Source organism: Eschrichtius robustus, chromosome 6, assembly GCF_028021215.1.
Source record: "Eschrichtius robustus isolate mEscRob2 chromosome 6, mEscRob2.pri, whole genome shotgun sequence".
NCBI classification, from domain to species: Eukaryota; Metazoa; Chordata; class Mammalia; order Artiodactyla; family Eschrichtiidae; genus Eschrichtius; species Eschrichtius robustus.
Window position 1 is genome coordinate 50,925,443 of NC_090829.1, and position 15,217 is coordinate 50,940,659.

The 15,217-nt window shown below is 40.0% G+C and overlaps 1 protein-coding gene across 1 annotated transcript in view; it reads right to left on the reverse strand.

Annotated features, from left to right (window-relative positions):
- Nucleotides 1-2,919: 2,919 nt before the first annotated feature.
- TNIK (TRAF2 and NCK interacting kinase) overlaps nucleotides 2,920-15,217 on the reverse strand; it is a 407,404-nt gene continuing 395,106 nt past the window's right edge. The window contains 5 exon segments of the mRNA XM_068546242.1: nucleotides 2,920-5,830; nucleotides 8,035-8,174; nucleotides 8,415-8,574; nucleotides 10,874-11,023; nucleotides 13,272-13,372. Coding sequence (XP_068402343.1) covers nucleotides 5,747-5,830; nucleotides 8,035-8,174; nucleotides 8,415-8,574; nucleotides 10,874-11,023; nucleotides 13,272-13,372 — 635 coding nt within the window. The 3' untranslated portion in view covers nucleotides 2,920-5,746.

The following is a 15,217-nucleotide window of genomic DNA, read 5'->3' on the forward strand; positions in this document are numbered from 1 at the left end:
AGACTAGAAAATATGCCAAGAAGATTTTCTTCTTTTATACCCTGACACAGGTGAGACTTATCCAGTTTCAGCACATTTTTGACAATTTAAAACACTTTAGAAAACTGGAGATTTAAACAATGTAAACGCTTGTAGGCATAGCGAAATGATAGCTTTCCCTTCCAATATTATAAATTTGGCATTTCTATAGTTACGTTAACATTGTAAAAAAGATAGCTAAAATGCACAAAAATAGTTTCACAACATCCAATTTTAAACTTCACCCAAGCTGTCATCCTTTTTTGTTTTTTCCTGCTGCAGATTTATTTCTTGCTGTCACCTAACACTTGAAATTCTGATTCAGGGTGATGTCTGAGGTTTTTAAATAAACCATAATACAGAATTACTATTCCTTAATACTAACCCCAGGGGAAAAGATAGGAGGAAGAACACTTTAGAAAACTGGAGATTTAAACAATGTAAACGCTTGTAGGCATAGCGAAATGATAGCTTTCCCTTCCAATATTATAAATTTGGCATTTCTACAGTTACGTTAACATTGTAAAAAAGATAGCTAAAATGCACAAAAATAGTTTCACAACATCCAATTTTTTTTTTTTTTTTTTTCACAACATCCAATTTTAAACTTCACCCAAGCTGTCATCCTTTTTTGTTTTTTCCTGCTGCAGATTTATTTCTTGCTGTCACCTAACTCTTGAAATTCTGATTCAGGGTGATGTCTGAGGTTTTTAAATAAACCATAATACAGAATTACTATTCCTTAATACTAACCCCAGGGGGAAAGATAGGAGGAAGAGGCAGCTGGGACATGGATATTTGCTATGGACAAACAATGATCTATTGCTGGAAGTGAAAACTCACCTTTCCTCCAGTATTTGCCCAGCCTCAACTGTGCAATGCAATTTAGTGTGATAAAAACAAACCATCAAAACCAAACCCTATCATGCAAGGAGTTGAGTTAGTTTGAAGATATCTACACAAAGCAAAAATCTGGAAACTTTAGAACGTTTCTATTTTAAACTGTATTTTCTAGTCTTCATCCAAATGTTTGGCATCGTGGACAGAGTCAAAGATTTTGGTCTGAATTTAGAATATCTCAAAACTTATCCAGGGATTTTTGCTTTTAAAATGCTTTTATGAGTTTTATTTTGGTGCACTCTGGCATTTTCTGGAATGACAGCCCTAGAAGAATGAAGTTCAAAGCAGAGAGTTATGGTCTCATACTGTTTGATGCTATGCAAATTTTTGAATATTCTAATTGTCTATGGAAAAAGTCCCAGAACAATGATACAGTATGCAAATCAAACAACACTAGAAAATATTTGGTAGACATGGACAAATGGTCAGTTTTGAACTTGCAAATTCTCAGGAGGTTTTCTTTTTTGCTGGAGCTTCTGAAAGAAGATCAGTTTATACCCATTTTGGGACCCATAAAAGGAGAGCAGCACATTTTAAGGTTCTTGATATTGCAATCCTGATCAAGGCCAAAATGTAATGGTATTTATGAGAAATGCTGGCAGGTAAATGAAATCAAATTTAGATTTTTGGATTTTATGTTGTAACTGTATAGTCTCAGGGAGGTCAGCTTTGGATTTCTTTGTTATTCTTTGATATAGTTAGATTTAAAGTTTTGAGGGATGAACTAAAAGGTAACTAATAATTCACAGAAACTGTTGAGATGGTCAGAACATAGAATCAGATTTGGGAACTTCGGGAGTGTGGCAGGGTCATTCAGAATTGCCATCAGCATGTTATGGATATTCTCCTATTTTCCTCCGGAGGGTTAAAAAAGTTTGACCAGTAACTGCATCTTCTTTCTTAAAAATAATGTAGCACATCTCATACCTTAAAGCAGTCAGCACAAATGCAAGTGATGCCTGTTCAAGCAGACTTTCAAAGACAGCACACACTATAACACAAATAGCTCTTCAACATTTCAAGAATACAGTGACAGGAAGTGGGACACATACTAGTAGGGAAAACATTTTTTTTTTTTTTAAACTTCATGGAATGTGAGGTCAGACTTCAGCCCCTTCTTGTCTGACAACGGACAAAACCAGAATGGCTCCGGCCTGAATTTCACATCTCTTTCTAATCTACTGCACAGGAGCGACCAGAGACACCAATTACCAATAAGTCACAAGAGCAGACAGAAAACTGTTAGTAGGTCTTGACAACCAGGCATTAAGATGCTTTTAAAAAATGTGTACTTGATGCAACGTATGTAAGAAGCGTGTCTTGGAAAGCAGTGTCAAAGTGTTAGAAAAATGGAGTCCCTGTTTGAGTGGCCTTGTGGGATGGCATCTGTGCCTTCATCTATACTGTTGAAGTAGCTCTAAGTCTTCTTGAAGCACTGTTCGAAAGTCTTCAAGAAAAATGATATCTAAACAGAGTCATTAGATTTTATGTGGCACAGTGCAAGCTGTCTTCACTTATACTGTGTGCAAGGACAATGGTCTGAATGTAATTGGCATGGAGAGAGAGTACTCTCCCCATCTGAAGGGATCTTACAGGTCCGCTGTTGCCATTACCCACTGCATGGAGGAATCGTCTCTAGAGTCCCGGACTGGCACTCAGCAATGATAGTCACCTGACAGACCCCGGCCCACGACGATGGTGTGAGCAGCTGCAGTGGATTTTATGCATGATTATCAACTGAGAGTAGCAAGGACAGAAAAGATCTAGAGAAACTTACTTTGGGGGAGGGAGGGCTCAGTTTCTCTTTGCATAGAAATCTTAATAAAAATTTCTTTGGTCTTGAAACTCGTTTCAGTTTTTAGTTTTATTTTTTCCTGTTGGGGATTTTACCTCTAGAACTGGCTCATTTTATTTTTAAGATGATATTAAGAGGGAGGAAAAGTACAACCACCCCCTCACCCCTGCCCACCCCAAAAAAAGGAATAAAGAATTAAAGCACACCAAAAAGTTGGGAATTGTTACAGGCCCAAGAATAGTTATTCTGAAATATTCTGCATGACCTAGGCCTCAGTATTTCAGGGCTAGGGCCAGTCCTGGTGGAGGAAAATGTATTTTTGGAGATAAAAGCTTCAAAGAATTCTTTAGAAATCTTTTAAGGAGCACAGATTTGTGGGAGGCCCTTTTTAAATTTGGTTTTGCCTTGTACTCTGTGTAAGATATTTGTACAAAAATATAAAAGGCATGGCTTGATGTTTAACGTCTGTGTTTTATTGTTGTTGGCACCAGAAAAGCTCATGTTCTATGTTATGTCACTGTACATACTGTAAACAAGACTGCATTAATATTGTTCTCTTATGATTTTTTGTTTCAATGAATCTAGGCTTTAAAAAATACATTCACAAACTACCTTATGTTTAAACACAATGATTCCCTTTTATTTCTTAACTGTACCCAAAATCCCACAATAAAAAAATCATTTAAAGCTGTGTGTTTCGAACTTACCACTTAGAAATAAAAACAAAACAAAACATAAAAACAAAGATCAGTTTGCAACATAATTTAAAGAAGCTTCTGGTTTAAAATACCACAGCAGCGATATAAAGAGCTGGTGGCAATCACACGCGGGGATGAGACCCAAATCAATATATCTTGTCCACGTCAGCATCCAATTACAGTAGTTGCTAAATTCAATCCAAAACGTCATTGCTGAATTTGTTGCGCGGAATTTGTGAAGATAATATTGTTCAGCAGCAGAACCTTAGCAGTAAAAATGAGAACGGGAGGATATCATTGCTTTTGAGCACTAAAGGGACCACAATGAGGACATCTTGGTGATCGCCTGAAGATAATCCTCAATTCCATTCCTGTGTTACCTGCTTAAAATAACTGCAAATGACAACCACATTTACAGGAGGGGCAGAATCATCTATAACAGAACTAGAATATTTCCCCTTCCCTGTCTCCCCTTGCCCAAGCCACCAGATTGAAATGGCGCCGTTTTCCTAATGTGTATTTTGTTCTCATTAATAGTACATCAGCTGCTCATGTATTTAGGCAAAATCAGTAGGATCATAGATTTTTTTTTTTTTTTTGATCTGTTTAGAGTAATTGTTTTCTCCAGAAACAAGCCACATTAGTTTTGTTGTTGTTGGATTTTTTTTTTTTTTTCAATTTTTCAAGAAGAACAATTTGGTCAACTACTGTTTCATTTTAAAATATTAAATGCACCTGAGATTGCCAGTTGAGCTCTCTATATGTCTCCTGGAGATAACACTGCTGTGATGAACAGTGAAACAAAACAAACGAAACGAGGTAGGTTAAAACAGGAAGCGCAACACAGATATCGTTTTGCAACACCTTGATACCACAGGCGGCCATGCTGGTAGCTTTGGAAAAAGAAATCCCAGACAGTCACGTAAAAGTTCAAATCATCCGCGTAAGAGTCTATAAGGACACAAGTCAACCTGAACGAAATACATACATATTCTGCACAAATGTTGTTTACCGTATGTTGGGTAATTTGGAGGAAGGTAAAATGATTAGGGTCTCAGAATTTTGGCCAAAGCCTTGCTTTCAAGTTCTATAACATCTGAACCAATGATGCCCACTGGGTCTCAGGCAGGCTTAGTAGTCTAGTCCCTTCTCTCACCAACCCAGAGAGAACACAGGCAGCTCAGAAACATTTATTATTATTATTTTTTCAGTCACAGTTTTCATCTTGGGAAAGTGGCACCCTCAGGAGAAAGCTGGGAATGACCAGAGCCTGGATCTTATTTATTCTCCAATTCCCAGAAAGAACAAAGTCTTAACTCCTAACGAAGCCCGAACAGAGTGACCTCTAAGCTGGGAAGTTTTGTGCATTTGGAAAAAAAAAAGTGTGTTTGTGTGTGTATATACATTTTTAGCTTGTTTCCAGCAGCTCTTTCTGTCTGACCCCCTCTGTCATCCCATCTTTTGCCCTGATCTGTTGCATAATCGCTGAGGCAATGTTGTATTATAGAGTCCCTCATTCACTAGAGGCAACTCAACTCAATGGCACTACTATCCCATGCAACACACTCTGTTCTGTACAGGGCCATATAAAATAGGGCCTGCCAGACTCACAAAAATGGTAGTTGATTTTATTAGTCTAAGGCTAGTAGTTTAGCCATTTAAAATCTATTTCCCAAAAGAGGGGAAAACTAGTATTTTTCTTCTCTTTTAAAAATCCATTAGCAGTTGCTATCAAAAAGCAACCTTTTGGGTTCGTGAAGGCAAAAGAGTTCTACAATTACCCCACTAAGTAGTTATGGCCTTCAGTGTAAAGAGATAAGGTACATTTATTGTGCTGCCTCTCACCATTCGAAATTGGAAATTTTACAACACATTGTATACTGAAAGCTAGCAGGCAGACAGAATTAAAAACAGACATTTTCTCAGTATGCATTCTTTCCCCATTCTTACAAAGTAAAGGGGTAAAGAAAAAAGGTAAAAAAACAAAACAAAATAAAACTCAAAAGCCCACCAGAACACAGCTTAATCATAAGAGCACACAATATTTGTTTCTATCCCTAACTCCGAAGGGCACGTGGTCCATCTTTGTCCACAGACAACGCAGCATTCTTGGGGATCTCCTGGAAATTCCTGCCACCTTTTTCTCTCCTTCTCAACCAGGCTGCAACATTGAAAGATGGACTGTACTGGGACGGGTGGAGGGAGAGGAAAAGGGTAAAGCGGTATGGTCAACCAAGCCTTCTGATTCTGCCTCTAGACTGGCATAAGTCCACATGAGTTATGTTCTTTTAAATTAGAAATAACGCCATGAAGATAAGTGCCAAGTGCTCTTCTGTTACCAGTTCATCATGGAATTTCTGTTGAGGGTCATGAAAAACACTTGGCTACTTCCTCCAGATCGCACGGATGCAAAAAATACCTGTTTGAAATTAAAAAGAAGTTAGTTCAACCGCATGGTTTCTTTCCCTCTTTTCTTCAACCGTCCATCCATTTTCTCTCACATGTTCTATCCTTGCCATGTGTCAGCTCTTAAGACTTAATGGCTGGTGTTTGTAAAGTGCCTTTTAATACAGTGCATCCTCTGTAAACATTCCTGCCTTTATTCCTATGAAGGTTACTATGACTGACTGTGGCATTGGCCTTCAGGGACCCAGAAGGGGCTATATCTTGATTTGTAACAACCCTTTGGGTGCTCACTTTTTACAAGGGAGTTTCGTGCTAGGATAATATGCTGGATTTCTGGTCTAGGACACAACACGTCCTTTGTTAATTTCTGTAAAGCCACAGGAGCTCCCCTTTTCTCTCCCCTAATAACAAGAGGGCAGACTTTGGGAATGAAGAGAATCCTCTCACATTTCCAAAGTCAAGGGGGAATTTGGGGGCTACTGACTACTATACAACTTCATTTCTCAATTAAGAAAAAAAAATAAGTGGTTCTGGTCAGATAGGGTAAGGTGTTTAATGCCTATTCACTTTAGCATTCCAAGAGTTAATGCTTGGTTTCTCTGCTGATGAATGCATATCCTAGGCCAAAGGAGATCATGGCATTAGTAAGGAGAACCACAGTCCATTCGGTCTGGGCCTGCTAAATCATTTTATCAAATGACTGAGAGAAGCGAGCAAAATTTGGGGTACTGCTTGCTTGAGCTGAACATCAATGAACCACTGCCCAGAAAAATAATATTCTGGGCTGTGGCCCAGTTCTTCAGTCAGCCAACACCAAACTTTGGGCCAAGGCATTTACTTTTGTCATTAGTATAAAGTCTCTGCTACTTCATTCCCACAGTTTCTTCAGAAGAATTGCTGTCTCTCCCAACAGCTTCTTAGGAAGTTCTGTGGAAATGCTCACCATTCAGCTAATGCTACATATGTAAGTAAAGCTACTGTTAGGGTCAGTGAATCAAAACGGGGAAGCACAGAAGACCCATGGGAACACAATGAGGGAAAGAAAGGGCCGCTGTTCTCTCCAGGTTCTGTGAGCCTTGGCTCTAAACCTCGGGCCCCAGATGCTGGTGTGGTCCCAGCCTGCTGCTGAGGGTGTGGTCGTGACTTGAAATTGGCTTTCTGGGGTGGGACTTCAATGAACTGGAGCGTGGGTGTCCGTGCCCAGATCACTCCTAGTCTTATGATTCCCAGAGACTAGGCAGGGGCTGGAATTTTACTAGGGGTCAGGTCTGTTTTCTGGCGTATTCTGATAAGGGCCTGGGACCATCCTTGCCATCCCCAGCTGTTGCCACCCAGACCACACCAGACCACACCAGGTCAGAGTAGTTGGCTACTCCAGGGCCAGACTAAGACCAGCCTGGCTTCTGGGGAACGGGAGTGAGCCAAGAGATGCAGGTCTGTTCAACCTGTCACGTTCTTTTCTATAGATGTTTATGTCTGCTGTTTTGGGGACAGCATTTCTAAGTTGGCCATAGTCCCAAAGGATGAATTCACAAATACAGTATAGCTTAGCTACTAAAAACTCTGGGTTAGTCTACAGGGAGGGCAAGGGAGAAGCAGCACTGCTGCAGGATACGCCTTCTGGGCGACTGATCATGCCAGACGAACACCGCCGATTTCACTGGAAAACAGTCCCCCTATGACACTTCAGAAGAAACATGGCTGGAATGACACAGGACATGGCACTAGTTGAGTTTGTGATTGTGCATTCCTTAAGGAATGGGGTGACACTTTTTAAAAGTTTATATTTCTACATGTCAAATGTTTTACATTTAAAATCGAATATAATGTGATGGGTTACGTCCCAATAGTGATTTTGTGAAAAGTCTAAAAGTGGGGTATAAAGTTGACCCACTGTGAGATGACTAATGAGAGGCCAACTCTTCTAAGTGCTTAGGAGAATTTGGGGTATTTGCTGAGTCATCTTAAGGCCTGCAAGCCACACAAGTTACTAAGAGTTTACAAGAAATTTTTTAGATGTTTTTATGTCTCTTTTGATGTGTGAATAATATATTTTGAGGGTTCACAGGAATCAAACCAAATAATGCCATTTCAAGATAATATTGATTGTTTAACACAGATGTGATTCAAATCAGTATAAAGGAAAATGAAGGTTTCACAGGTACCTGGCGGTCTCTTAAAATGCAAACACTAATGCAAATGTTGAAACGGATTTACCTTATCATTTCTTTCACATAGAAACTTTAACCTTTGAGCTCGCTTATGCATAAATACTCCATCCAAATGTCCTGTTTCCACTGACCGGATCTCAATAGCTTTCTCGCCCCAGCCCATTATCTGATTGGAATGAATGTAGGCTGTCAAAAGGAATTTCCAAAACTGCATTAAAAACATTAGATGGGCAATAACTCACAGCATCTGTTCACATCTTAACCACAAAAATGACAAACGACTTGAGATAAACAGACAAAGCAAGTCTTACAAGTGTTATTCACAGACTTTTTTTTTGTGGAATCAAATGGTTGTTTCACATTTCTTGACTTTCGTTTCATTTGGGGGGTGTAACTGCTGAAGGAGATAAGGAATGGTTAACCTACCCACAGACGTGGGCATTTCTCCCCATTGGAGCACCACATCCTTAGTTATCCGGCCGTAGGTGTTTACATACACCCCCTCATCCTCATAGCAAACAAGCATTTCCATTCCATCTGTTTTAGGCAAGATGACAATGGCATGAGGAGTGATATTGCCCTGAATCTAGAAGACAAAGAAAGGCCAGGCATTATTCTTTTAAAAAATATGACAGTATCTGAGCTATTACTCTCTAAGAATTGCAAAAAAAAAAAAAATTTTTTTATTCTTTTCCCTTTTCCATTTACGTTCTAGAGACTGACGTTTTGCTTTGCTTAATTTAACCACCGACCTGTCAAATACCCTCGTAAATACAAACTTAGGCACTAGGTTGAGAATCCAATTTACCTGTTCTAAAAGCAACAACTACAACTATGGAGCACCTGTCCTGTGCCAAGCGTGGGCCCTTTCCATGTATAACTTCTGGCCTTTAGAACAGCTCCCTATGCTAGATATTTCTGTCTACAGATGAAGCAACTGCATCTCAGAGGGCTTATGTAATTTGACCAAAGCTGCACTAGTACACGGTGGTGGAATTGGGATTTGAGCACACTGCCGTGGACATGGAAAATCTCGTGTTTTCTATCCACTTCCAAAAAAGAGGAGGAGAATGCAATCCAGCTGGAGCTGATGGAAACAGCCCAAATGGGGCCAAAAGGTGGGACCAAAACAGGCTATGAACAGTCGATACAGTTGTTTATCTGGGTGCCTAAATAAGTCCCCTACATACGAACCTTCAAGGTGCGAACTTTCCAAGGTGCAAACGTGTGTTCGCATGTCCAATCTTCACGTGCCTGGTGTACATTGTGACGTGCGTGCATCCTCTACAAGTGGTTGTGCTTTTGTGTACTTTACTTTTACAGTACTGTATAGAGTACAGTAGTACAGTATTGTTATTTCAAGCCCACAATGTCCGGAAGCAAGCATAAAAGCAGCAGTGATGTAGCTGGTACTGCTAAGAAATGCCAGCTGTTGTACTGTACTACCGTACCTTTCAAGGTACCGTACTGTAAGATTAAAAATGATTTCTTTATTTTTTGTGTTTGTTTTTTATGTATTATTTGTGTGAAAAGTATCATAAACCTATTACAGTACAGTACTATATAGCCGACTGTGTTAGTTGGGTACCTAGGCTAACTTTGTTGGACTTATGAACAAAGTAAACTTACGAACTTGATCTCGGAATGGAACTCGTTCTTATGTAGGGGACTTACTGTAGTCCAAATTAATGGCTTGTTGAGAAAAAATTTAAAAATTACCGTTCACTAAAAAAAAAAAAATCATACTATTCAGATAAGTGTATGTAGATTGACTTGTTCTGGGAAAAGAGACGTGGTGTTGCTGCGATGCCTTGGTTGAGAATGTCATGGCCGTCCAGTAGGTACATGGTGAACAGGAATGAGGGGATGGAGGATGATCATGGGGACAGCCCAGTCCCCTCACCAAGAGCACGGGCTGTGAGTCCTGTGTGCACATACACACACGAGAAAAGCTGTAACGTAACAACCAATGACGTGTGTGTGTCGTGCACCAAAACAACTTTTTTCAATTGTTGTGCTCCTTTGGAGTAAAGTCTTTAAAGTCTCAAAATACCAAACAGCAACAGATTAGGTCTCAGACTTTGCTGACGAATAATTTCTACTGTATGTTAGCCTTGGGACTACATACATTAGAGGAAACACAATTTACAGTGCACTCATCCTACTACATGAAACCATGGGCAGCACGTCCCTTAAAAGTCATGTTTTAGGCAATGTGTCAGTATAGTAATATTAATAGTACAATTTGCAGGGCCCTGTGCCAACTTCTTTAGATGTATGACCTCACTTAATGCTGACGATAACCCTATGTGATAGGTCCTCTTAGCCCCATTTTACAGATGTGAAAGCTGAGGGTTGGACAGGCTGCCTAATGTGTCCACTATTGCAAAGCGAATACATGCAAGAGCCAGAGCATGTGCTCCAGGGTGTCTGATTCCGCCATGTGACGCTGCCCTCCACTTGAAGAGAGGCACAATAGCAGAAAAAGGATCCCTGGACTTCTCCCACATAAAATGAAGCAATCTCCTTCAAAAACTAAAAATAGAAGCTCATCTACTATAGTCTTGCTTAAAAAACAGAATCTATGCCCTTGAATGAAAAACACTGTATGTATTTTAATGTAAAATCCAATGAGACAACATGTCCAGTAAATGGCAAATAACTGCTATTACGTGTTCCTCAATTTTAAGCAGCCATAAAAATCAGTTAAATTTACATGTTTTATGTCTTAAAAGCCTCATCATCTATTTAGTGAAGACCATAAGTCCATCTGCTTTACTGATTAGTAGAAGTTAGCATGACCTCCACTAAAAATGTACGAAAACAAATCTATACACACAGGTTGTGGAACAGAGAGTCTTGACAGTCTGCTTCTAGGAACTTACATGAGATGGTATGTAGATATCATAAGAGTTTCCCGAATCAACATCAATTACATGGAAACCAGTGTGTGAACCAAAAATAACCTTTAATCTTTGACCTTCTTCTACTGTGAGATCAACAAGCAGTGGCTTGTGCTGGAGATCTGCAAAAGACTTTAAAAATCACCCCATGAGTACCCACATCATTCAAAGACGTTATCTTAATAAATTTTTCCTTTAGCCATTTCCCGTGGAAGTTAATGTCTGACTTTCTTAAATTGGAAAGCTAGGAAATCTTTCTTTCAGTTTCAGGGCTATTCATATTCTGACTCTGGGAGGAAGAGTCTAGCATCCATTTGCTCCCCTTTTTCTACCCCTTGTGCTCCAGGGCAGAGGAGCTGGCTGACAGTTGTCAGTTTTGATAGTGTCATCATATATTAAAAACTTGGTGTCTGGGTGCTGCTGTTCTTCCCTGTTCATTTCTGGCCTTTTCCCCAAGAAGAAGGTCCAGTCACCTCTCTGGCGCCTCTCCTTCCCAAGGGACAGCCAGGCCCAGGCATGGCTACTACCTTTTCAGAGACAGACTGGGTGGGCAGGCGGGCCAGCCCTGTGCTAAGCCTGTTCAGGGTTAACAGGCGTGCTCTGGTTCTGACTCTCCTGGGTGAGTGAGTACACATCAGGCTGGCGCTTTCTCTAAACTTAATGTTGAGATCTGAGACTTGGGTTTGGGCGATAGAGGACGGTGGGGATGATTCACCTGAAGACTCACGGCTTACGTTGGCTAGCTGGGTTTAAAAGGAAAAGAAAAAAAGAGCTCCAGCCACGTTTATCAAAGTTCTGTGTGTGAGACTCCGGAGTCTAAGCCCCAACTAACTGTCAAGTGTTCCTCTGTTTTCCTTTGCCATTATTTAATCCACACTCTACCTGTATTGGCCTTGAAGTCTGGGCGAGAACCTGTGAAACCACAAGTGCCTAGGCTATCATGCCACTGTCACCTAACAGACTCCGCCTTCCTTCTCTTTTGCTAACATCGTTCTCACATATGGGAGGTTCGAGCCTCGTCTCCTTGTCCCACGGGAGGGCTCCACCCCCTGCCGGCTCCAGTCTTTCCTCTTCGAGTCCTTGCCTTTGCTCTTCCCTCTTGCTAGGCTGGCCATGGTTTGCTCAACAAAGCATTTTGCAGTCAATCCTGCACTTTGGCTAGTACACTGATGACAGTAACTTCAGAACCGGAATGGGAACGGGATCTCGATTGAAAAGCTTTTGTGAAGAGAGATTTTGGCAGGACAGCAGCACCGCTGTAGCTTTCAGGAGTCATCCCTGAAGTGTTATTACTAACCCAATGCATTCCAAACATTTCTCTCCATAAAAGCGGGGTTAACGAGTGGGGCCCATTTCGCATCTTCCTGAGCACATCACAGATGAACTCCTTGTCCTGCTAAAGGAACAAGACAGAAGCGAGGGGTGATTCAGCCCTGAAGAGGGCTTTGTAATGTTCCCAAGGCAGCTTCTGCCCTCACGTGGCATATGTGGCAACAGAAAATACATAAAGGGTCAAAGAAAAATAGTCATAAAGGTGGGGAGAAAAAGTGAAGGCCAGGCAGATATAAAGAAAGAGAGAGATGTAGGCAGAGAGTAAGAATGAACAGAAGGTAAATTCACACTGGCTATGGGTAGACTGTGCAGCTCTGAAAACATCAGGGTGCCTGTAAGTACTGGTCCTTCTGGCATTTGGGGGTCAGCTTTCATGATCTGGAGTCAACGGGACCAGCATTTCCCCATCCTACTTCTGTTGAATCTCATGAGTTATCAAGCCAACCACAGTGGGTACAGACTTAGACAAGATAAAAAACGAAACAGCAATGAAAATTGAAGGAGGCAGAGAAACTAGGCCATTTCCATTCAGTATTCATTTCAGAGAAGTCCAACAGCAATGGGGATATATGAGCATCAAGTGAGTTTTAGCGACTTTTCCCCAAAAGGCTTACGAGGATTACAAGATTTAGAGACTCAGTTCAGACTTGAGATTCAGTGCTGCTTGCTGTCGGTCTGCCTTTTTCAGACGAAATATCAAGAGAGTGCCCTAGTTAGGTGGGTGTATAATAAATCTCACTGCCTAATATCATAATGACTGCTTTGCCTGGTAACCATTCCACACTAAATGCCACTTAGAGATGATGATGTATAGACCTGAAATGGAGGAGGGCGGACCCAAATTGTAATTTGACTAATTAACAGTATTTACTAATACCTAGTCTTTACTTTTAGAATAACAAATAAGAGCTCCTACACTTTTAAAAGAGGTTTATTATATACAGAAAAATTGGTACTAGTGTATGTGTAAGTTAACCACTGTTAACTGATGGGAACCTAAACTATATAAAAAAACAAGCCCTTGTTAGGTAATCACATGCCTACTTACCTTAAATGCCATGAACTTATGATATGGTTTAGGAGCCCAAGCATATATCTCCACAGCATTCTTTAAGGCAATCACCAAGAATTTGATCCTTTCATATTTGACTGTAATAGAAAAATTATGAATTAAAATAGTTCATTAATTTATTCAAGTTTTTGTATTAATGAATGTGTAAACCACTATATATATATATATATATATATATATATATATATATATATATATATATATATATATATATATAGATACACACATATATATCATCCTGATTGAGGGTAATGCTCTGGTGTGGGATGTTCTCATAGATACAGATTTAACTTCCTTTAATGTACTTGGTTTACAGGATACCTGGGGCCTTTTGCTTCATACTGAAGGCTCTTATCTTCATCTAAAGATGTAACTGGCTTAGGACTGCCTCTAAGAACTAGGTCTAGGTGTGAATTATTTATTGTAAGAAGAATCTGTATAAAAATCCTCCATGTCTCCTTGCCTGGCTTTTATGTTCACCCACATGTAAGCAGCTGAGAGCTGGTATGGCAAGATGGTAGAAAAATCAACAAATGGGTAGAGACATAATGGCTGCTGTTCGCTTACTATTCAAATTTGGATTCCAGTTATTAGGAATTCAAAAAGGACCAGTGCCCTTAACATGAGATCCCAGAGAGATCCCTCTCCCTTCCTGCTATGTGAGGTTATAGGAAAAAGACCACTGTCTATGACCCAGGAAGCAGGCCCTCACCAGATACTGAATCTGCCACCACCTTGATCTTGGCTCTTCCCAGCCTCTAGAGCTGTGAGAAATAAATTCATGTTGTTTATAAGCCACTCAGTCTGTGGTATTCTGTTATAGCAGCTTGAACAGACTAAGACAGTACACATGGCAGTCTTTTTATTTATAAAATGTTTGAACAAACAGAATATTCTATGTCCTAAAGAATTTAGCCCAGGATAACTGACCAAATTCTTGTTCTCTGAGCTCTTTTTCTGTAGCATGCCTCTCCTGTTTACTATTCTGTCTTTAATATACTTTCAAATACTTCTTCAGCGATTTATTTCCATATTTCTAAATGACGTGCTGATAATGTTATTTACAACTTTTTTCAGCTGTAGATATTACCTACTGACTCTGGAGAATGGAAAGGGTCTAGTCTCTTACAGCAATCTCCTCTCTCTAGATCTCTCTCTCTCAAACGTACACATCTCTTCCTCCCCACACCTCCAATATAGTTATACTTACAAGTTTTGGTTAAGTCAATATCCTGTGTTTAAATCATTATTGTTCATAGATGAGGCATGTAGTATACCATTATTATAATTCCTTTCTTGCTTTCCCAATTTTTTTCACTTCCTTATTTTCTATGTATCTATCTCTAAGCACATGGAAACTTTCTGTTAGTGCTGTCAGTACAGTCAAATATGGCAGGTAATCTATTAGTAACATTTTATTTTTCTTGTAGGTACCTCTTCCTGAACCCTCCATTGTCCCACTTTGCCTGGACTAATTTCTTTCTCCTTCTCTGTCTCTCTCTCTATATATATACATCCTGCTTGTTCTGTTTCTCTGGAGAGCCCTGGCTAATACAGATGGGTTATAAAATACTAAGTGAAAAAAGTTTTTCCTTTAGAACTTTTAAAGCCTTGCTCCATTGTCTTTTTTCTTTTTTCTTGGCCGCGCTGCACAGCATGTGGGATTTTAGTTCCCTGACCAGGGATCAAACCCTCGCCGCCTGCAGTGGGAGCGTGGAGTTTTAACCACTGGACTGCCAGGGAAGTCCCCTCCATTGTCTTCTAACCTTCTAGTACTGCTGTAAGTCCCAGGCCACCTAATTCTGTGTCTATTACATGTAAACTGTTTATTTACTTATAATTTGAAAGCTTTAAGAGCCTTCTCATTTCCTGGGTACTGAAATATCATGTTGCTATGTCTTCTTGGGAGTCTTTTTTCATTC